General features: G+C 36.4%; 1 protein-coding gene across 1 annotated transcript; it reads right to left on the reverse strand.

Moving 5' to 3' along the window:
- On the reverse strand, positions 1-24,022 carry mitd1 (MIT, microtubule interacting and transport, domain containing 1). Its single transcript, XM_039743930.1, has 7 exons — positions 23,680-24,022; positions 21,614-21,715; positions 20,693-20,829; positions 16,191-16,277; positions 9,376-9,491; positions 1,095-1,155; positions 1-1,002 (listed from the first exon to the last, which is right to left on the reverse strand). Exons 1-7 carry the CDS (start codon positions 23,804-23,806, stop codon positions 907-909), a joined length of 726 nt encoding a protein of 241 aa, XP_039599864.1. The 5' UTR covers positions 23,807-24,022; the 3' UTR covers positions 1-906.

A 24,022-nucleotide genomic window follows, 5' to 3' on the forward strand; every position in this document is an offset into this window, starting at 1 on the left:
CCTAGAAGGAAAGTATCATTTGGCACAAAAATGGCATGTGTAATTAACTATCTTTATTTTATAAAATACAGTCACCTGTTGTTTAATGCTGAACAAAAAAAAACAAATCAAAACATTTCTTATTTCAAAATCAGCAGTCTGCTACTCAACTTCTCTTAGTGAAAGTTTCATTCGTTACAGAAATGAAATGCTGAAGACACAACCCTCCATCACCATCTTTAATATTTACAGTCATATTAAAAAAACTACTTTATTTCCCCTGGCGTCAGACCTAGGACTCTTTGGAAAACACTCATATACTTTTAAAGGATACATTTAAAATGTAGTAATCAATATATTATTTCCCACAATATTTGTTTTTGGATAAGAGAACCCTAATATTTTGAAAAAGTCATTAAACAGTTTTATAATGTAAGAATAAGGCTTACAAAAATTTTAATAACATTATTTAATAAAATGTATTATTATATACACACTTTAATAACCTAATTTCAGTTAAAATCATTATTTTAAAAGCAATTACAGCATAAACCCAAAATAAATCAACTAAATTAGGCTTCCACCTGAATTGCTCAAAAAAAGTCTCTGTGGTAATAATTCCTAAGATATCTTACAGCAATGTACAGGCAAATGTGAAAGGCACACCCAACTCCAGAAAACAACAGTACATTTAAAATGCAAAAAATTGCAACATGTTGCTGTTTGAAGGGTAAGAATAAATGCATTTTACATTCAATAATTGTTTCAATTTACTTTGTTTCACTTTATACAGACGGGTACATTTCGTAGTAACAGTCAAAATATCAAGTCAATAGTTTAGAAGTAACCTAAAAGCAGTATTTTGAGAATGGTGATTTTTATTCTGAAGAGTCTGACATATACAGTATGTCTCCTATATGATCACTGTTACATTATTTTTGTGTGCTTCACATGAAATACATCTATAGTTGTCTCATGGCACTGTCTCAAGTCATAGTCGCAATAGCCAACTGAAAAACGACCCTGTGGAATAAAAAAAAAAAAAAATACAGTAAATTAGAATTGTACACTCTATGTTAATAAATGATCTGCCTAATCAAAAACACAACACATACCTTAGGCTTTTTAAAATAGTCCAGTCCTCTTCCAATCTTTATGATCCAACCATTATTAAACCTGGAAAGTGGAAGATTTAAAATAAATAAATCAAATTCCAGTTCACTTGTGAATGAACAGCTGTGATGGTAGCCCGTGAGCGTGTATCCTTATTCATCTTATACATGATCTTTCACAACTATTTACAAGCTTCAAATGTTTTCAGATGTTGCTGGATTTAAAATGATTTTCTTATATATCATTCTAATCTGTATTTTTATTGCAAATTCAAATGTCTAGAAAAATACTTTAAAGGTATTATTATTTCATCAGATATTAGGTCAAAAACTGAAAATCAGCTAATATTGAAGCCAGCCCTGCGCTCTGCTCAATAATTACTTTAATGAGGATATCATTGCTTTTAACACTAGTCTGTGCCTATGCAGCACTGTAGTTACCATTACATTTTCTGGATAAAACCTAAATTGTTAGCATTTGTTATAAAGGTAATATAAAGGAAAGGTGTAAAATTGAAGGGTAAAGTGCATTCTAAGGGAGTCACATATAAACCAAATTATTACTGGATTGATAATAAAAAATGGAAAATGCATCACACTGCCTAAATGCTTCCTAGGAAAGGGCAACTATCAAAACTCTGCCTCTGAACAACAAGATAAATTTGGAGGAAAGTCATTTAGAGACCAGCGATCATCCTGAAAGACCTACAGAGTTCAACAAATTGTACCAGAAACATCAAGAGTGTGTGTTCTCATGAAATCTTAAATGTGTTGAAGTAGGTGGTTTCTTTTTGTGACAACTATAAAATTGATATTTTTCAGCATCTAACACAGCAAGTGAAGTGGGGATTGACAAGGAACCTAACATTTACTTCCAGTAATGAAAATCCTGAAATGCTGGTACCATACCATTTTAAAATTTGGGGTTTTCAGTATACTGTGCAACACTACATTAACCCGACTGAATGTCTGTGTTACAGTTTCGTAATGGCAGTCTACACATCAGGTGACAGCCCCATAAATTTTAGTAAGGTAAAAAGTATCTAATCTACTATTTATTAAATAATAATACATTCATGCACTGGTTCCAGTTATCTGATAAATTATTAGTCCATAAATCAAAACACTATACAGAGTTCACCAAGAAATAAGATGATAAAAAATCTCATATATATATTTCTTTTCTGGTTTGTCCTGCTTCCACTTCAAAACCGGTCCCGCCCACACACAGCCGACACGGCATTTCTCGATTCCTATTCATCCTCTTCCAAACCCTTCCCCACGCTGCCTGCGGCCTCCCATACACCCCCACACCGCTTTTCTCGATTCCTATTCCCCCTTCGGACTACCGCGTACCTCTTCAAAACAGGTCCTGCCCACACGCAGCCGACACAGCATTTCTCGATTCCTGTTCATCCTCTTCCAAACCCTTCCCCCCTTCCATACACCTTGCTATTTTCGTTATACTGCAACGGTTGTTTCCTAAGCCTTTGTTATAAAATGAACAACAGTATCTTCTCTTTCGACGGGTTTTTGTACAACGTCATCTCTATTCCAGGATCTGGCTATGGCCTCTCTTATATATATTTCTCTTCTGGTTCATCCTGCTTACTCTTCAAAACCAGTCCTGCCGACACGCAGCTGACACCATAGACATAGAATTACTAGACACTGCATGACCAGCAGCATTGTACGTCAACGTCACCGTCATATTGCGAGTGGCACTGCTGTGGAGTGAAGTAATGGATAAAGGTGCCTCACGTATGTGCTGCTTGGGATTGTGCAAACCACTGTATGCTCCAAACCAGATCCCGGGGGATTACATTTCATAGGTAAGGCTAAACAATTGTTTTGCTTATATGTGGCCATTAGTAAATCCCGTTTTATAATCTTAGCACTCAAGGTCACCTTACAATATATTAAACAACATTAGTGAAATTAAAACAAGAGAATGATAAATCAAAAAGCAATAATTAGCAAACAAACAAAGATAACTGGCAGTAACAGTGCAAAATTCACAATTGGTAAGGCAGTTTAAAAAGATAAGTTTTGAGGGCAGTTTTAAAATGTGTTATTGAAACGAGCTGACGTGTATGAAAGGGAAGAGAATTCCCGAGTTGAGGAGCACTAGGAGAGATGCTTGAGCTCCCATAGCACAGAGTTTGATGTATGGTACAGAAAGTGGAGCTATAGATGAGGATCTGAGTGAGCGAGAGGAGTGTCAGTCTATACGAGAGAAGTGTGTGGGGGCTTTAAATGTTAAGAACAGTATTTTGTATTGTATTCTGTAGTTAACAGGGAGCCAGTGAAGTTGAGAGAGAATATGTGTAATATGTTTGGTGGATTTAGAACAGGTTATTATCCTGGCAGCACAATTTTGAAGAAGTTGTAAGCGATGGATAAGTTTTTGTGGGATGCCAGATAGAATAGCATTACAGTAATCTATAGGTGAAGTGACTCGGGCATTAACCAATACTTTAGTACTGTGTTGTGTAAGAACAGGACGAAGTCTAGAAATGTTTCGGAGATGGAAAAGGCAGTCCGAGAAATGTTACTTATATGGGAGGAATTATTCAATAATAATATGGGAGGAATTATTCAATAATAATAATTATTATTTAATAATTGCCATTATTAGTGTAAAAATGGATATAAATAATTGCATTTAAATGATTCGCCAAAATCTGTTGTATGTAAACGATACTGTTTTAAACGTTATTGTTTTTTCATCAGAAAACCCGGTTTCCACTCTACCTGTATTAGTTTAAATGGCACTTTTGCCACTTGCAATAAGACGGCCGCGCTGACGTATCGTATCGACTGGGCAACACAGTGAATGCGGTGTCTATCTATATACAGTATGTCCATGGCTGACACGGCATTTCTCGATTCCTATTCATCCTCTTCCAAACCCTTCCCCACGCTGCCTGTGGCCTACCATACACCTTGTTATTTTCGTTATACTGCGACGGTTGTTTCCTAAGCCTTTGTTATAAAATGAACTACAGTATCTTCTCTGTCGACGGGTTTGTGTACAACTTCATTTCTATTCTGGGATCCGGAAACTGCCTGTTCCTATCAGTGGGTTCTTTCTTGACACAAATGGTTGACGAAGGCAATGCACTCTTACTACGACATAGAGCAGTAGATTTCATTGCATCACATTGGGACAGATTTGGAGATGTTCTTCCTGTTGTTCTTTCCAACGCAAATCGAGTTATGACAACAAGTCAGGTGTACTATCAATACCTGGCAACATCTGGAGTTTATGGTGGTGAACCAGAAATTCAAGCTCTTTCAGAGATTCTCCATGGTACCATTGTCATTTACTTCAAACACGACCCCAACATCCCGCCTTGCATTTACAATTCTGAAAATACTCTCTTCATTTAACTTCTGTACTCAGGACAACTGGACAATGGCTGCTATGAAGCCCTCCTACCAATTCCGATCATGTCTCCAAAGCAGCATGTAATGTCTGATAACACCAACACATCAGTCCTCAATCATTCTTCTCTTCCACAAAACACTACAGTTTCATCTACTGGTACAACCTTCCTCTGCAAAATTTATAGTAAACCTTTCAAAACAAAACCCAGCCTTGCCAAACACAAGAAAATTCACTGCAACGACAAATAGTTTCAGTGTCACAATTGCACAAAACGTTTCACAACGCAACTTCACAAACACACAAAGATTCACTCAGCTGAAAAATTACCCGACTCCCACTCCAGTAACAGATTCTTCCAGTGTAATTCCTGCAACAAAACTTTTCAAATGCGAACCTCACTTACTAAATACAAGAAAACACATTCTTCCCAACAACTATATGAGTGCCAGAAATTCAATAAGAAGTTCACTACACAGGATTGTCTGACTAAACACAACAAAGTTCATTCATAAGTCTCGCAATACGACATCTGCAAAGCAACGTTTCCAAACCATAGACAACTGTTTGCAAAGATTTGCGTTAATCTACAACAACCAGTCTCCAGCCACGGTCAGTTGTACGTGGCTTTTTCCAGGGTTAGATCTTTAAACTCATTATCTGTTGTCTCCAGCAAAACACCTATTCACAACTGCGTCTTTCAGGAAGTATTTCTTTCTTCTTGATTTCTGAATTCCTTGGTCACTGTTTTCTGTTCCTATTCTTACACTGCCGTATGCTATGGCGGGCGTTGGCTAGTAATGTATATATAACATTTTATCCAAGATAATTTAGAAGGCAAAGGTACAAGGGTTTACATCATTATGAAACACGTCAACATGGACAGTGGAACTTCCTGTGATACCTATAAAGCTTCAGGGTGCCAATGTAACAAGATGGAACAGCCAGATGTAAATGCGAATGGTCCTGCAAGTTACAGCTCAGTTCAGTTCACAATAAATAAGCGTAAGCTAATCAAAGACGACTGTGAAACACTACTGTTTTAGAGAAAACAACAGATGTAAACTAGACTGATAAAATTGTAACTGCAAATTACGTTATTCCACGTGTCAGAGGTCTCTGCCTTGCTGTAGCCACCATGAGAACAAGCAAAATGATCACAACAATGAAATCTTTCATTGAAAAACACCTGTCTAACTTTGGATATATTAAGTAATTACATCTGGCTGCCACTGTGGACCACAGATTGAATATCTCGCTCTCCACCAAAATTATTAACTACATTATTGTTCTGAGCCACTAAAGATGAGAAAAAACCCTTTTGCATTTACGTATACTCAAGTCTCCTCCACAACCACACATGTACCAATATCAAAGGAGGTAACAATTCACCTAGCCTACCACGTCATACTGAGAAGTCTGATTCTTTCCTGTATTGGGAATACGAGACCCAGTTGCTTTACTTAGCCCAACTTATATGCCAATACCTAGCCATTCCTGCCTCATCTGCACCTGCATAAGAAATTTTCAGTGTTTCAATCTTAGTGACATGAAATTTGAAAATGACGATTCAGTGCAACAAAAAGTAAAACTATATAAATGAAAGAAGATTCATGTATCTGCGAAAATAACATTCCGTTTCATGGTTTGAGGCATCATAGATTAAAAGCAAGCAAGGCAGTACTAATTTATACCACCTTATTAAGTAGTTTGCACTATTAAAAAACATTTTTGTAATCATTTACAAATACAACAGTTTTTTTCAAAGACAGTTAAAAAATCTTCTAGCATTGTTATACCATGGAAGACCCAAAGAGTGTCTGATTTAAAGAGAACATGCCGCAGAGCTGAGCGTCAATGGAGGAAGACTAAACTTACTATCCACCATGAAATATTAAAAGTCAAAATAACAGAATACAATAACACTGTCCATCTTGAGAAGCGCTGCTATTTCTCTAAGATTATAAATAACAATGCTAGTAATCCCAGAGTCTTATTCTCTACGATTGATCGTCTGCTAAACCCAGGTAACTCAAAGGAATGCCTCCTAAGTACTTCCAGTAAAACCTGTGAGGCTATTGCTGTATTTTTCAATCAAAAAATTAATGATATTAGAAATAACATAGTATATCTCCCCAACACTAAGGATCCTCCTAAACCCCAGCATTCCATTATAAACAAATTAAACTCTTTCACTAGGATAGATTTACCTGATTTACACAAAATAATTTCCCAACTGAAACCCTCCATCTGTGTCCTTGACCCAATACCAACAAATTTTTTCAAAGAAGTATCGGCCGTGCTAATTGATAATGTTCTTGACATAGTAAATTCGTCATTAGATAGAAGGGTCTTCCCAGACTGTCTTAAGACTGCTGTAGTTAAACCCCTACTTAAGAAACATAATCTCGACCCCTTGAAAATTTTAAACCCATCTCTAACCTGCCTTTCTTGAGTAAAATTCTGGAGAAGGCAGTCATTATGCAGTTAAATGACCACCTCAATAAACATGCTATTCTTGATAAATTTCAGTCGGGTTTTAGAACAAATCACAGCACAGAAACTGCACTCATTAAAGTAGTAAATGATTTGTGGGTAAATGCAGACAGAGGCCATTTATCTGTTCTCATCCTCTTAGATCCGAGTGCTGCATTTGACACCATTGATCATAATATTCTTAGAAATCGCCTTAGTCAATGGGTGGGCCTCTCTGGCAGTGTCTTAAATTGGTTTGAATCCTACCTGGCAGGGAGAAAATTCTTTGTTAGTTGTGGGAATTACAACTTAAAGACACATGATATCCAATATGGTGTTCCACAAGGCTCTATCCTGGGTCCGCTGCTCTTCTCAATCTACATGCTTCCGTTAGGTCAGATTATCTCAGGGCACAACGTGAGCTACCACAGCTATGCTGATGACACACAGCTGTACTTATCAATAGCACCTGATGACCCCGATTCTCTTGATTCACTAACACAATGTCTGACTTGTATCTCAGAATGGATGAATAGTAACTTTCTCAAGTTAAATAAAGAGAAAACTGAAATCTTAGTGATTGGCAATAATGGATACAATGAGGCTATTAGAAATAAACTGGATACATTAGGATTAAAAGTCAAGACAGAGGTAAAAGCTTAGGGGTAACTGTTGACTGTAATCTAAATTTTAAATCGCATATTAATCAGATCACTAGGACAGCATTTTTTCACTTAAGAAACATAAGTAAAGTTAGACCTCTTATATCATTGAAAGATGCTGAGAAATTAGTTCACGCGTTTGTTTTCAGTCGACTAGATTACTGTAACGCACTCCTCTCAGGACTACCCAAAAAAGACATAAATCGCTTGCAACTAGTGCAGAATGCAGCTGCTAGAATCCTAACTAGAAAAGAAAATCCGAGCACATCTCTCCAGTTTTGATGTCACTACACTGGTTACCTGTGTCATTCAGAATTGACTTTAAAATTCTGCTTATGGTTTATAAAGCCTTAAATAATCTCGCCCCATCTTATATATCGGAATGTCTGACACCTTATATTCCAAATCGTAACTTCAGATTCTCAAATGAGTGTCTCCTTAGAATTCCAAGAACAAAACTTAAAAGAAGTGGTGAGGCGGCCTTCTGCTGTTATGCACCTAAAATCTGGAATAGCCTGCCAACAGGAATTTGCCGGGCTAATACAGTGGAGTACTTTAAAAAACTGCTGAAAACACATTACTTTAACATGGCCTTCTCATAACTTAACTGTACTTAAAATTCTAATACTCTGTATATCAAATTCATTATAATAACTATTCATGGTGGCTCTAAAATCTGTACTAACCCCTACTCTGTCTTCTGTTTCCTTTTTTCGGTGTCCTTTTGGTGGTGGCTTGCGGCACCACCATCTACTCAAAGCACCGTGATGTTCCAACAATGATGGATGGATTAAAAGCCAGAAGTCTGTATGACCATCAACATCAAGTGACTACGCGAGAACCCTAACTACAAAGAGGACTATTTCATTTATGTTAGGTAGAATGCCCAGAGGGGACTGGGTGGTCCCGTGGCCTGGAACCCCTGCAGATTTTATTTTTTCTCCAGCCGTCTGGAGTTTTTTTTTTGTTTTTCTGTCCACCCTGGCCATCGGACCTTACTCCTTTTCTATGTTAACTAATGTTGTCTTATTTTAATTTCTTATTTTGTCTTTTATTTTTCTTTTCTTCATTATGTAAAGCACTTTGAGCTACTTTTTGTATGAAAATGTGCTATATAAATAAATGTTGTTGTTGTTGTATAAACAGTATATTCAATAATTTCAAGTTGTCAATTTTATTTACCTTACAATTCTTAATACATCTTACTACTTAAATTATATATTTACCCTTTTACTTTGCTATAGTTATAGATTGTTATATACAGTTACAAAATAACTAATCTCACATATATGCTAAGAAAAAACACAAACAAGGAATCCTAAAGAATTTCACTGAACTGACGGATTCCAATTCAATTCCAAGTTTGCTTTCTGAAGTTTTTTTTTTATTTTATTTTAATTCCAATTTATTGAACTGGAATTAATGAGTTCATTCATGTACTATCCTAACACCGGCCTAACCCACTAATAATGAGCAGGCAGGTAGAGAAGTACATTGTCCAGAGAATTGGGCATTAAAGGGTACCATTTTAATTCTCACAGTTGACCTACTGCATGACTCAAGAGTATTTCACTTGGCATACCTGGGTTTTGATAAAAAAAAAAATATAGATGAAAGCAATGTAATTCATCCTGATATTTAAGCAATTTTGGACTAAACATCTATCAAGTATAAAACTGGTCGATGCAGGACTGATAAACAACATTTATGTTTGTCTATATGCACTATCTATTTTTGTAATATTAATGTGCATGCTAACCTGATTTCCCTGTCATGAATTGTGGAAGAATATTCTGTAGTCAACACTATACCATGGACCTTTAGTGACTCCTCAATTTCATACAGGGCACTCTTCTGCTGGGAGGCATTTTCACCCTGATGGAAAAAAACCCAAAATGAACTGTCACAATAGTAGGTTGAATTATTTTAACAGTTTAGTTACTAAGGGTGAATTAACATTTTTACATGAAATTACAAGCTCTCCTTGTATGTCCAATACAATCATTTTATCATTATTTTAAATACTAGAGTTGGTAACTGAAGAATATGAAGACCATTTCATGAGTGTGTAAACTATAACGGGTTTCTAATCCATTCTTCTTGTAATCAAACATTTTACCAAGTGTGGTATTTGTTCCAGCACATAGTGGAAAACAAAATACATCTATTGTTCATAGCCATTACCACCTTAAAAGAATAACAGAATGAGCTTAACCATGTTATATCACAAATACCCCAAGACAGTGGTTCTCAACCAGAGGGCCCACTAAACTTCCACAAGGGATGTAAATATGACTGAAAATAATGATAAAATGGCAGCAAAATACTTAAGTTACTGAAAATCAAGCCACAGCAGGACTTTCAAAACTACCTTTTATTAAAGTGAACCACGTCATCTATTTTCAAAATATATTACAGATATTGTACAATGTGTGTCAATTTTCTGAAAGTCCCCCTTTAAAGTTTGTTTTGTTTGCAGATTGTTTCTGTATATACAGTGCATCCGGAAAGAACACCCTATAACGACAACATGAAAAAAGTTTACTTAAGGTTTTTGCAAATTTATTAAAAATAAAAAAAAACTGAGAAATCACATGTACATAAGTATTCACAGCCTTGAAGTTCAAAATTGAGCTCAGGGGCATCCTGTTTCCCCTGATCAGCCTTGAGATGTTTCTGCAGCTTAACTGGAGTCCACCTGTGGTAAATTCAGTTGTTTGGACATGATTTGGAAAGGCACACACCTATCTACAGTGGTGTGAAAAAATATTTGCCCCCTTCCTGATTTCTTATTCTTTTGCATGTTTGTCACATAAAATGTTTCTGATCATCAAACACATTTAACCATTAGTCAAATATAACACAAGTAAACACAAAATGCAGTTTTTAAATGATGGTTTTTATTATTTAGGGAGAAAAAAAAATCCAAACCTACATGGCCCTGTGTGAAAAAGTAATTGCCCCCTTGTTAAAAAATAACCTAACTGTGGTGTATCGCACCTGAGTTCAATTTCCGTAGCCACCCCAGGCCTGATTACTGCCACACCTGTTTCAATCAAGAAATCACTTAAATAGGAGCTGCCTGACACAGAGAAGTAGACCAAAAGCACCTCAAAAGCTAGACATCATGCCAAGATCCAAAGAAATTCAGGAACAAATGACAACAGAAGTAATTGAGATCTATCAGTCTGGTAAAGGTTATAAAGCCATTTCTAAAGCTTTGGGACTCCAGCGAACCACAGTGAGAGCCATTATCCACAAATGGCAAAAACATGGAACCGTGGTGAACCTTCCCAGGAGTGGCCGGCCGACCAAAATTACCCCAAAAGCGCAGGGACGACTCATCCGAGAGGTCACAAAAGACCCCAGGACAACGTCTAAAGAACTGCAGGCCTCACTTGCCTCAATTAAGGTCAGTGTTCACGACTCCACCATAAGAAAAAGACTGGGGAAAAATGGCCTGCATGGCAGATTTCCAAGACGCAAACCACTGTTAAGCAAAAAGAACATTAGGGCTCGTCTCAATTTTGCTAAGAAACATCTCAATGATTGCCAAGACTTTTGGGAAAATACCTTGTGGACTGATGAGACAAAAGTTGAACTTTTTGGAAGGCAAATGTCCCATTACATCTGGCGTAAAAGGAACACAGCATTTCAGAAAAAGAACATCATACCAACAGTAAAATATGGTGGTGGTAGTGTGATGGTCTGGGGTTGTTTTGCTGCTTCAGGACCTGGAAGGCTTGCTGTGATAGATGGAACCAGGAATTCTACTGTCTACCAAAAAATCCTGAAGGCGAATGTCCGGCCATCTGTTCGTCAACTCAAGCTGAAGCGATCTTGGGTGCTGCAACAGGACAATGACCCAAAACACACCAGCAAATCCACCTCTGAATGGCTGAAGAAAAACAAAATGAAGACTTTGGAGTGGCCTAGTCAAAGTCCTGACCTGAATCCAATTGAGATGCTATGGCATGACCTTAAAAAGGCGGTTCATGCTAGAAAACCCTCAAATAAAGTTGAATTACAATTCTGCAAAGATGAGTGGGCCAAAATTCCACCAGAGCGCTGTAAAAGACTCATTGCAAGTTATCGCAAACGCTTGATTGCAGTTATTGCTGCTAAGGGTGGCCCAACCAGTTATTAGGTTCAGGGGGCAATTACTTTTCACACAGGGTTTGGATTTTTTTTTTCTCCCTAAATAATAAAAACCATCATTTAAAAACTGCATTTTGTGTTTACTTGTGTTATATTTGACTAATGGTTAAATGTGTTTGATGATCAGAAACATTTTGTGTGACAAACATGCAAAAGAATAAGAAATCAGGAAGGGGGCAAATAGTTTTTCACACCACTGTATATAAGGTCCCACAGTTGACAGTTCATGTCAGAGCACAAACCAGGCATGAAGTCAAAGGAATTGTCTGTAGACCTCTGAGACAGGATTTTCTCGAGGGACAAATCTGGGGAAGGTTACAGAAAATTTTCTGCTGCTTTGAAGGTCCCAATGAGCACAGTGGCCTCCATCATCCGTAAGTGGAAGAAGTTCGAAACCACCACGACTCTTCTTAGAACTGGCCGGCCATCTAAACTGAGCGATCGGGGGAGAAGGGCCTTAGTCAGGGTGGTGACCAAGAACCTGATGGTCACTCTGTCAGAGCTCCAAAGGTCCTCTGTGGAGAGAGGAGAACCTTCCAGAAGGACAACCATCTCTGCAGCAATCCACCAATCAGGCCTGTATAGCAGAGTGCCCAGACAGAAGCCACTCCTTAGTAAAAGGCACATGGCAGCCCACCTCTAGTTTGCCAAAAGGCACCTGAAGGACTCTCAGACCATGAGAAACAAAATTCTCTGGTCTGATGAGACAAAGATTGAACTCTTTGGTGTGAATGCCAGGCGTCACGTTTGGAGGAAACCATGAACCGCTCATCATCAGGCCAACAGCATCCTTACAGTGAAGCATGGTGGTGGCAGCATCATGCTGTGGGGATGTTTTTCAGCAGCAGGAACTGGGAGATTAGTCAGGATAAAGGGAAAGATGACTGCAGCAATGTACAGAGACATAATGGATGAAAACCTGCTCCAGAGCGCTCTTGACCTCAGACTGGGACGATGGTTCATCTTTCAGCAGAACAACGACCCTAAGCACACAGCCGAGATCTCAAAGGAGTTGCTTCAGGACAACTCTGCGAATGTCCTTGAGTGGCCCAGCCAGAGCCCAAACTTGAATCCGATTGAACATCTCTGGAGAGATCTTAAAATGGCTGTGCACCGACGCTTCCCATCCAACCTGATGGAGCTTGAGAGGTGCTGCAAAGAGGAATGGGCGAAACTGGCCAAGGATAGGTGTGCCAAGCTTGTGGCATCATATTCAAAAAGACTTGAGGCTGTAATTGCTGCCAAAGGTGCATCGACAAAGTATTGAGAAAAGGCTGTGAATACTTATGTACATGTGATTTCTCAGTTTTTTTTATTTTTAATAAATTTGCAAAAACCTCAAGTAAACTTTTTTCACGTCATTATGGGGTGCTGTGTGTAGAATTCTAAGGAAAAAATGAATTTAATCCATTTTGGAATAAGGCTGTAACATAACAAAATGTAGAAAAAGTGATGCGCTGCGAATACATTCCGGATGCACTGTAGGCTAGTGTAATTTCATTTACATGTGGCATGAAAACGCACCTCTATTGTCCACATTGTGTCCAGATAAGAGATCAGCTGTTTGGGGTTTAGTGGTCGCTTGTGTTAATTTTCTCAGCACAATGCACCACAGTTACTAACCTATAGTTAGAACAGGAACTTGATTTATGTTATGATTAAAAAATTTTGGGTCTAATTAAAATAATTTATTTAATAAAAGCATAAAGGCTGTTTTCTCTCTATTATAATAAAAAAAATCCTTAGACGAGACTTTTTAGCCTGGGACGAGACGTGACTTTTTCAGGGAGATACTTTCATGTCCCGCGAGAGAAGACTTTATGCCAAGAGATTTAACCACGCCGGAGGCCAGAAATAAAAGACAAAGAGTAGATGACAAAGTAGAATGTCGTAAAGAATTCAAAAATGTTGGCACAATACACATGCGGAGAAGGTTAGAGATAATGAAAATACTAAAATTCAAAAGTCTCAAAAAAATTAGAGTAAAGATCGCATTAGTGCAAACAAACGGAAATTATTACTCAGTGAAATAACGAAACAGCAAAAAGAGATAGAATATATGGACATAGGTGATATGACAGAAGTATGTAGATATTGTTTGGCTTTAAACTAAGTCGGAGACTTGTAGATCATCTAATTCGTATTGCCATCATGGAAAAGTAGTGTGTCTTCCCAATGAAGAGGCCTATCTGTGAAAATTAAAAGATTTGTTGTTTGGTGAAAGTGAAATCCACTTACGCTAGCGGCAGAGGTGAGAAGTGGCTGGTGTGTAGTGCAGGCCGGGGGGGTGAAGGGAATTGGGGTTGGTGAGCGAATCAAGTTAAAAAAACAAAGGCAGTGTAACATCACTAGCACCAAACATGCTTCTACTCACAAATGCAAGCTCAAAAAGAAAAATATCCTAAGCAAAATTACAAGAGGGTAAATATCATGGCCTGTGAAGGGAGACCCTGACATATTCTTTTCAAGGAATAAAAGTTGATAACTACTGCTCCAAGGTACAATGAAGTAAATGTGCAAAATATTTTTTGGGAGAAATGGTTACCTCTTACTTTCATTTATTTGTTTATTGTTAAAAGCCAGTAGACATCCCTTTGTTTAAAATTCCAACCAATGTCTAAAACTTAACATCTCATTCTTGGAAAAAAAAATGACTATTTGTTTAACTCTTTCACTTTAATCAAAGAGGATCTTTCCAATATTAAGAAGTTTAAAAAAAAAAAAAAACTAGCCCAACTTAGATTCTAATGACTGCGAACCACTAACGAATCTACATTCATATACAGAAGCAATCACCTGCCTGCCATAGTTTCACATATGGTGGTTCGAACATTCTAACACAACTACTCCCTCCCTCTAGGACTTTCTCATTCTACACTACTGTCTGGAGAGTTTACTGAAAATAGTTTAATAAATAAAAAAGTATTCGGTGAGAGGTAGTACTTTGGGTGAAAATGTCTTATTAATGAGAGAGGTCAGAGGAGAATCGCCAAACTTATTCAAACTAACAACAATAATGGTTTGTTTTGTGTTAATGGCACTGGCTGGTGGTGGCAAAGAAACAGTTTGGGTGATATGTTCTTGGCATATATAGTTCCTAGGTTATAATCCCATTGAGAACCTTTTTCAAGAAGCCAAATAGGAACATGGTTGAATAAGTCAGCATGGAGCAAAATCCAAAACAAATTTTTCCAGCACCTTGTTGGTGTATTCCTCTAAGAATTCAAGCTGTTCTGGAGGCAAAAGCTTACCTTATAAGTAGCATAAAGTATATATGGCTTGATGACAACACATTTAAATAAAATATAAATATGGAAAAATCACAGTGATGGGGACAAATTAATTTAAAAAAGAGTAAAAAGAAAAAATAAACATAAAAGTTTACCAATATTCACACTTATTTTCAAAAGACTGAAAAAACGCGCACACACCAATATATGCAAACATCATTATACTGTACAATTACTATAAAATTACAGTGTTGCCGTTAACGGCACTATATAAAATAAAGACTGTTTGTCTGTTGACTAGAAAGTGTAAGTCTAAAAAAGAACAAACATGTCATGTTTGTGACAGTTGTGTGTGCAGCACATTTATAAATGTACTGTACCTTCATCATTTAGGAATACACTTAAGCTGCCCTATGATGGACTGCTAGTATATGATTTGATTCCAGGGACTTTGACCTGTAGTAAGAGAGTGTGGCAGTGAATTGATAGATTCAACAAAAATGACCAAATACAAAATTAATACAACAGTCTAAATTTCAAGGAGGAAAAACAAATATCTTTACAAACTGAACTCGGATTTTAGCAGAAGTGTCTCAGTGGGTTTCAGGAGATACTGTTTTTAATGATAATCATAATCCTAATTGATTGCTTATTCAGTCCTAATTAAGTGCTTTTTCCATGTTCAAATCCTGGTTGTATCTGTGAAGAACCTGCTCATTATTTTTTTATTTACTTCAGTTTTTCTCCAAGTACACGCAAAAAACATTCAGATTAGGCTGACTGGTACCATGTTAGTGTTTGCATGATTGCACCCTGAAATTAACAGACATCCTTTCTAGGAATGGTCCCTGCATTTTGTTAAAAACTGCAACTAATAAACGTTTGATTGTGCCTTCACAAATAAATGCATAGATAAAAGTATACAATATAATTAAAAAAGCTATCATGTAGTGTTGTCTTGTATTAAGGAATACCTAACCCATAAAAGGGCTTTCAAGCTACTGCAAAGTTCTAAAGCATAACCTTAATGTGAATTTTCCATTTTAAATAAGCTCTAATGGATATACACTATATTTGAAATGTTTAGCTACAGTTGACAATGGAGTGGTTAAAACTGAGTATGCCTGCTCTTGCAGAAAGAAGCTACAATGTCATCTATAAATATGACTTATGTAAATGAACATACCTCATCTGGGGATGTAAGCAGACGGATGGTTTTCACTTTACAAGAACCTTTGAGAAGCATCTCACAAAATCTTAAGAAGTTGTACAGCTGAAAAATATGCAAATGTATATCACATATAAAAATCAAACAATTAGAAAATGCCAAATATTTTTTACATTCATTTTCTATTTAATAAATGTGCTACATAACGTTAGAATCCTGCTGTATAAATGAAGAAGTATTAGATCATTATATTAGATTAGATAATAAGTCATTTCCAAAGATGAGAAAAAGAAAGAAGAAAGAATGAGGATGTTAGGTAAAACCTGAGGGGAATAGGTTGCCAACAGCAATCAATTGGATGAGCAGTCTGAGAGAGTCTAAATTATCCAAAAAAAAAAACCACACAAAATACTGTACTTTTTTTTAAAAATACTTTTTACTAAGAAATGTTACAAAAAATAAATAAAAAAAGCTTAACTAAACAGATGTTGTAGCTGTTTATCATGGTTAGCAATAATAGTGTTAAATGCACTAGGCTACAGGTTCCCTGTGGTATTTCAGCATCCATATTCCACAGGGCTTCTGTGGCACATCAATCAAATTAATTATATTCTATGGCCCTAGTCATATCACTGAGGAAAAGTGTAGTGTGTATTAAAAAATAACATGCTGCATACTGTCTGCAGATTTGCACATGGAAGGGGCCAACTTAAACTAAGGAAGATGTGAAAAAACATATAACAAGTAGGTTGTTAGCATCTAATTTCACAACACAGTAAGCTTGTCCCTTGCCATTCCCTATCAGCCTCTTTACCCTGTTCTTTGCAAAAGAGGCTGAGAATATGCACACTGCTAGGTGCTGTGGTGGAAAGTCCGTGGTTGTGTTTTGTGAGCCTGTGCTGTCTGCTGAGACTAGAGCTCTCTCCCGAGCCCTGACCTTGAATATGCAAGCAAGGTAGTAGACTTTCATCAATCAACAATAGAATTTTTTTTCTGTGACCATGTGATCAAATATTTGGGCACATTCTCTGCTATTATATATTTTACATAGAGCATAATTTTGTGCCAGTGATGTCACTCATAGCACTGCTGATGTTGAGACAGTATGACTACACTGCCGGGCACCATTCAGTGGAATCACATCTGATAGAATTTTGTTTATCTTACACTGTCTACCAGACTTAACAGTATAATCTATTAATTATTTATTATTTTTCTAAATTATTAATATTTAGAAGATTACAATTTATGAAAACTAGGTATGTATTGTTCTATGAAACAGTTGCATGGTATACTCGGAGTATTTATTTTATATTGAATTTTAATGGATAAGCACTAGCTATATTGCACTGAATGCAAACAGGCCTTGTAAATGTAAATGTTTCCAATTCACACAAACCTTACGTAGAAATGCAGTCTATTTTAATTCATGCTGTACTACATACAGCAAGTCTTTACACTATAAAAAATGTGATAAGAGAGTAAAATCAGAAATTGGGGAAATACTCCTCATCCTACAAATAGTATACATGGGAATTAATGCAGAAATTTAAGTTGGAGCAGAGTGTGACAAATATTGCACTGAATATGATATATAATTTAATCTAATTAGACAAAGAAAATACAGTTTTTCTAGATATTTATTACTGATTTCTAAACATGTTTTTTTAACTGAAAGGTTTGGTCACACCTCTGCTTTACTTCTGCTATCTATTACTTGCTCCAAACGTACACAGAAGCTTTTATGTTATTTTGTATTTTGTTTTCTCTCCAAACAAAAAATTAAAAAATTATTAACTGCAGCCATGAATATGAAAATGGCTGATTTTGCTTTTAGAAACAGCAGACTATAGGATTTGGCATGGCAAATGTTGCATATTGCTAATTTACTGCTGTGGATATTCATGAAAAAAATGTCTACATAGCCTACTCTTTGCCAAATATACCACATGATATTCAGTGAGCAGTCATGCCTTCCCTGGCATAAACTGTACTTAATATTTCATCATATCTGTCCAATATATCAGAAATAATCTTTTCTTTAAATGTGATACCACTATTTTTTTTTTTAATTCATTATTAGCCAATACCAGTATGATAACTGCTTTTTCCCTACCTAAAAAATAAAAACACCATGAGGCTTTTGCAGCATTTTTTAAAATACAAAAAAAATGTTATATGTAATATAATGCATCCATCCGAAGTTAAACCTTTTGAACCCCGGCATGCTCTTTTAATTTAAATTCCTTTAATGAAACTGATTTTCCTGACCTCCAGAGAATAATTTCTCAAAAAAGTTCCACTTTTGTCCTTGAGCCAGTCCCAACAGACTTCTTTTAAAGAAGTCTCTAAAGTGCTTATTGATAGTGTACTTGACATAGTTAACTTGTTATTAGATACAGGGGTCTTGCAATTGGTAAACGTCTGCTCATGAAAAATAATCTTGACTCCTCTGACTTTGACAACTGTAGACCAATTTCTAACCTGCTTTTCTTAAGGAAAATCTTAGAAAAAAACATTTTTAAGCAGTTAAATTATTACTTGAACAAACATTATATTACTGATAAGTTTCAGTCAAGTTTTAGAACAAATCACATAGTACACAAACTGCACTGTTTAAAGTAGTAAATGACTTGTGTGTAAATGCATACAGATGCATCATATCTGTTCTTGTTCTCTTAGACTTGAGTGCAGCATTTGACACCTTAGACCACAGTATTCTTATAAATCACCTTAAACAATGGGTACACCTCTCTGGCAGTGTCATAAATTGGTTCAGTCCTAATTAATAAGTAGAAAATTCTTTGTAAGTTGTGGCAATTATATTTCGGTATATTGTATATGGAGTATGTTATGGATCTATATTGTGTGTGCTGCTTTTTTCAATCTATTGTACATCCTTCTATTAGGCTAGATTATTTCAAAACACGGGGGTGAACTACTACAGCCATGCAGGTGAAACGCAGCTTTATTTATACGTAGTGCCTGATGATCCTAATGCTCTGGGCTGTATGTTTCAATATCTTGCTAGTATTTGCAAATGGATGATTAGCATCTTTCTCAAAATACAGTAAGTAAGGAAAAAACAAATATAAGCAGTTGGCAAGAATGGAAATAATGAGGAATCAGCAATAAACGTAATCCCTTAGTATTAAAAGTCTATGCAGAGGTAAAGAATTTAGGTGTAATCATGGACTCTGACATAAACTTTAAATCACACATTAACCACATAACTAGGACTGCATTTTTCCACTTAAGGGACATTGAAAGTTAGACCACTTAAAATTAGTTCACACTTTTGTTTTTAGTCGACTAGATTCCAGTAATGCACTCCTACTAGGACTAGCTAAGAAAGACATAAATCGACTGCAATTAGTGCAGCATGCAGCAGCAAGAATCTTAACTAGAAAAAGAAAATCTGAGCACATCTCACCAGTTTTATCACTTTTACATTGGTTACCCATGTTCTTTAGAATTGATTTTAAAATACTGCTTATTGTACATATATAAAGCTTTGAATAATCTTGTCTCTTCCTATATGTTTGAATGCATGTCCCCCTAAACTCCAAATCATAATTTCAGATCTTTTAATGACAGTCTGCTTGTTATTTCAGCATAAAAGGCGTGGTGAGGCAGCCTTTTGCTATTATGCAACAAAAATCTGGAATAATTTACCAATAGAGATCCAATAGTTTAATACTGTGGAAAATTTTTAGAAAAACTCCTAAAATCCCACTTTTTCAATGTGGCTTTTTGTAGCTACATTTTAGTTGTAATCCTAATAGAATATATATCCATATAATTAGTACATTCTTCAGGGATTTACAAACTTTACTAATCTCTGCTTTCATTACTGGTTCTTCTGTCATAGCATTTTGTGCCACCACCACTTGATCAAGGCACTGCCCAACCGCCTGTGATGCTCAAATGATGGCAAGTGCCCCAGCTGCCCATAAGACCCACTTCATCAATTCCTCTAGGATTAACCACATTTATTGTAGGTTATTTAGAATGCCCAGTGGAGGTTATGTGATGTTTTGGCCTTGGAACCCATGCAGATTTTTTTTTTTCACCAGCATACCTGGAGTTTTGTTGGTTTTTCTGTCCTAATGGTCATCTGAACGTATCAATGTACTCATGTGTAGAGACTTACAGTATGTTATCATATATTTTACACTAAGTATATATCTATGTTGTGTAAGCTCATATGGATTTTAATTATTCATTATTATTCTTACCTAATTTAATTTGTTTTTCTTTTCTTATAACTATCTCTTTGGCATCATGTAAAGCACTTTGAGCTACATTCTTTGTATAAAAATCTGCTATAGAAATAAAATGTTTCAGTTGTTGTAAAAGTAACAAATATCCGACAATGCTCTAAATCAGGACAACATTTCTATGTTTTTATACATTTGTGTCCGATTTCTATGTTAAAATACTACACCTGTCTCCATAAACTGGAGTAAGAATTCTAAAAGTTAATGAGATGGTCTGGGATGCCAAAACTTGTTTCTCACCTGGTGAATGGACCTGATATACGGATCCTCCACATACACTTCAGTCAGGTTTTCATTGATATATGGTTTAAAGACTCTCTCAAAACTGTAGCCTGTGTCATTCTCTTTAATTTTGATCTGCTCATGGTACTTCCCCTCTGAAACAGACACAAATATGGATTTGCATTTTATGTTATTATACAGACTTTTAGACCACATTATCTATAAAAAATCTCACAGGTGAAATTTATTCTCTCTTTTAAGAAAAAAAAAGCTTGCTTTTTTTCTTCAATTTTCCTTATTAAAAATTAATCTGCACATCAAAGCAGGAGAAGTGGTTTAAAGAAAATATAGATGATTGGGTAGATCAGAAATCCTTTGTGGAAATTGCAAGGGAACAGCACAGTGTCCACTGCGGCAAGTAATGCTATATATTAAATATATAAGCTTATATTTAAAATGTCTTTGTTGTAAATAATGACAATAGCTTCAAAATTTCATTAATTTTCAAAATATAGAAAATTATTCAGCAATTCATCCATTTTTCAAATGTTCTTGTTACATTACAAGGTAGCAGGGACCTCAAAGCCTTCACTGACATCATCAGGCTCAAGACAGGAATATAGTCATATAGTCAGGAACACTTATAGTCATATACCTCTCCATTAACATATAGTCAAGAACACATTTCTAGAGCTGGGGAGCGCAACAGGCTAATATCAACTTACAATTGCCAATTAAACTAACTCTTTGGAAACTGTAAAGAAAATTAAAATACCCAAAGAAACGCCCACTCAGATATGAGAAGAATGTGCAAACTAAATGCAGACAGTGTCAGGGCCTGAATTTGAGGCAACAATACTAATAATTGTGCCATCAGGTTGACCAGTCCCAGCTACCACTTAAAAATTCCCAAAAATGAAGAATGACATGGCAAATTACCTTCTTTATCCTGATTAACACGCTTCTTAATCAACTCTGCTCTGTTCATGTACTGATCAATCTTTTCTCTGTATGCAGTCTTTTTGGATTCATCTGTTGTGACTGTAATGACAAGAATTTCATTGATGCCTTAATAATAAAAATATAGACTGCAACAGTAAGGCCATGAGATTGCACATTACAAGTTCCAAGCTCCATTTCTTTATAAATACTGAGATTTTTTTAAGAACACAAATAAAAAAAAAAACACCTTTATGTGATTTCATAACTAGCAATGATTCTGGCTGTATTACAGAATCAATGATGACCTGAAGTGGATACAACACATTTGAGCCATTGTAAAGGTGATTCGCCAACACCTTCACTTTCTCAGATACAGCCTGAATGTGTTTGCTGACTACAAGAAGTGCACGGTGGAGTCCACATTCATTCCCTGCTTAACATCCTGGTGAGGCACCTGCTCAGCTCAGGAGTGCAAACAGTCAGCTCAGGACTTCTGGCACACAGCTGCCTTCTTTTCAGGATATACTTAACACAGGCAGTCTTAAAATGCAAAACTGTATTATTAAAGACTTCATGCATCCTAGACACACATTTTTCTTCCTCCCTTCTTCAGGCAAACAATACCAGACCATAACCACTTGCACCACTAAATTATGTTTACAGCACATAAGGTTACTTAAAAGCCACTGATATGGATCACTATGAGTATTTCTAGTAACCCTGTAACAGAACACAAACTAAAAGATCAGTGTGGCTATGATTTAGGAACACGAAATGTTTTACAATTGGCTTTGTAAGGTATTTGATCCTAACTGCTCACATGTTTTCCCTGAAGTGATCTGCAAGCTGTCTCCCTGTCTCACAGGTATTGATCGAAGGCTATTTTCTAGAAAAATGTAGTAAATATTAATTTTGGAATGAAGACCATTGTTTAATACATTTTTCAGAGGGATCAGATACAATGGTATTGTTAGTGACATACAGTGTTGGCAAGTGATACAGCAGTTCCTGACACCTCTGAATGTGCCTAATTGGGGAATTTAGCTCTGCTTTGTCAAATGACCTACTGGCAAGAACAAGTTGGGTGGTCAGCAAAGGGAGATGATGGGAGGATTGGGGAAAAGGCTCCTGTAGAAGGATATTATTGCAGGAAAAAGTAATATTTTTTATCTGTCAGAAGGATAGAATGTTAGTGTGGAAAGGTAGTACCAATGTAAAGATGGCATTATCAAGTTCTTAGACAGTGCACATCAATCGTGGAACTGTGATGAACCACCATGAATACTGTCCACACGAGTTGTACCAGCAAACCAATCTCTAGAACACCATAAGACATCAAAGAATGCAAGCATCTTGTAGGTTGTTCAGGACTGGAAAATGGACATGGACTTAGAAAATAAGCTTGTTGTTTATCCCAGACATTGTGAGCACAACATTCCAGCCAGACATGATCCTGTGGTCAAAAACAGCCAAGCTGGCATACACTGTGCAATTGACAGTAGCATGGGAAGATGGGGTTAAAGAAGCTCATAAATGAAAAAGACCAATTACTATCGTCTGGCAACTAAAACCACAAAGAATGTCTGGAAGACCACGATTTTCCCTGTAGAAGTGAGATGCGAGTATTTTTTGCTACATCTATGACTGTCACTTTGAAGAAAATGGGGAGTAAGGGGTTGCTTCCTTCAACAAGAAGGTCATTTAACCTGTTGTTAACTATCTGTACAAACACTGAATGACAGTTTGCTTTACAAAACTCCGGGAATGTGTAATAACTATTAACAGTGCTCAAATGCATGGGGTCAAAATGTCCAAAATATTACATTACAGGAGAAGACGGTGTATCTATTCTAAAAACGTGGAAGCATTTTCTCAGATGTTTAAGCGTAAAGAGCATTTACCTTTGAAAGTCATAAATATATAAAAAGATGTTTGTATGGTTGAACTCAAAAACAAATCCGTGTCCCAGCCCATAACAATTCCCAATACTGGGAGCTTAAAACAATATCCTGTCTAGAACAGGCGGCGTAACTAGGCAGGTATGTACAAAAACGTTTGTTCACCTTTTAGGACGTTCAGTAGTATCTGGATTCCCTCCTGATAACAGATAAGTGACTCCTGAAACCTCGAGCACGTGTCCAGTTCCACGGCTCTCTTCAGCACAGTCACGGCGGCATCTTCCATCGACATTCGTGAAAAAAGCCAAGAAACCTAAACGCTCGGAAACTCGATCCTAGCATTCGCTAGTTCCAGTCAACCTTCAGTTTAAGCAGCGGTGTCAAACAACAACACGCTTCTCATAAAGGAGAAATCATAAGAAAGGAGAACATTTAAAAATGAAAAATAAAGAAAAGCACATAAAAAAGACACCACCGCAGACTTCTTCCTTGTAGACGTAAGCAGAAC

Source organism: Polypterus senegalus, chromosome 2 (assembly GCF_016835505.1).
Source record: "Polypterus senegalus isolate Bchr_013 chromosome 2, ASM1683550v1, whole genome shotgun sequence".
Classification (NCBI taxonomy): domain Eukaryota; kingdom Metazoa; phylum Chordata; class Cladistia; order Polypteriformes; family Polypteridae; genus Polypterus; species Polypterus senegalus.

Bases quoted from the DNA above. Each gene is read 5' to 3' on its own strand.
- mitd1 (XM_039743930.1), bottom strand. From the start codon at position 23,806: ATGTCGATGGAAGATGCCGCCGTGACTGTGCTGAAGAGAGCCGTGGAA. The intron at 20,830-21,613 runs GTAATTTGCCAT...TGTCTGTTTCAG, and splicing joins TGTTAATCAGGATAAAGAAG to AGGGGAAGTACCATGAGCAG. The intron at 16,278-20,692 runs GTGAGAAACAAG...CATATTTTTCAG, and splicing joins ATATCAGGTCCATTCACCAG to CTGTACAACTTCTTAAGATT.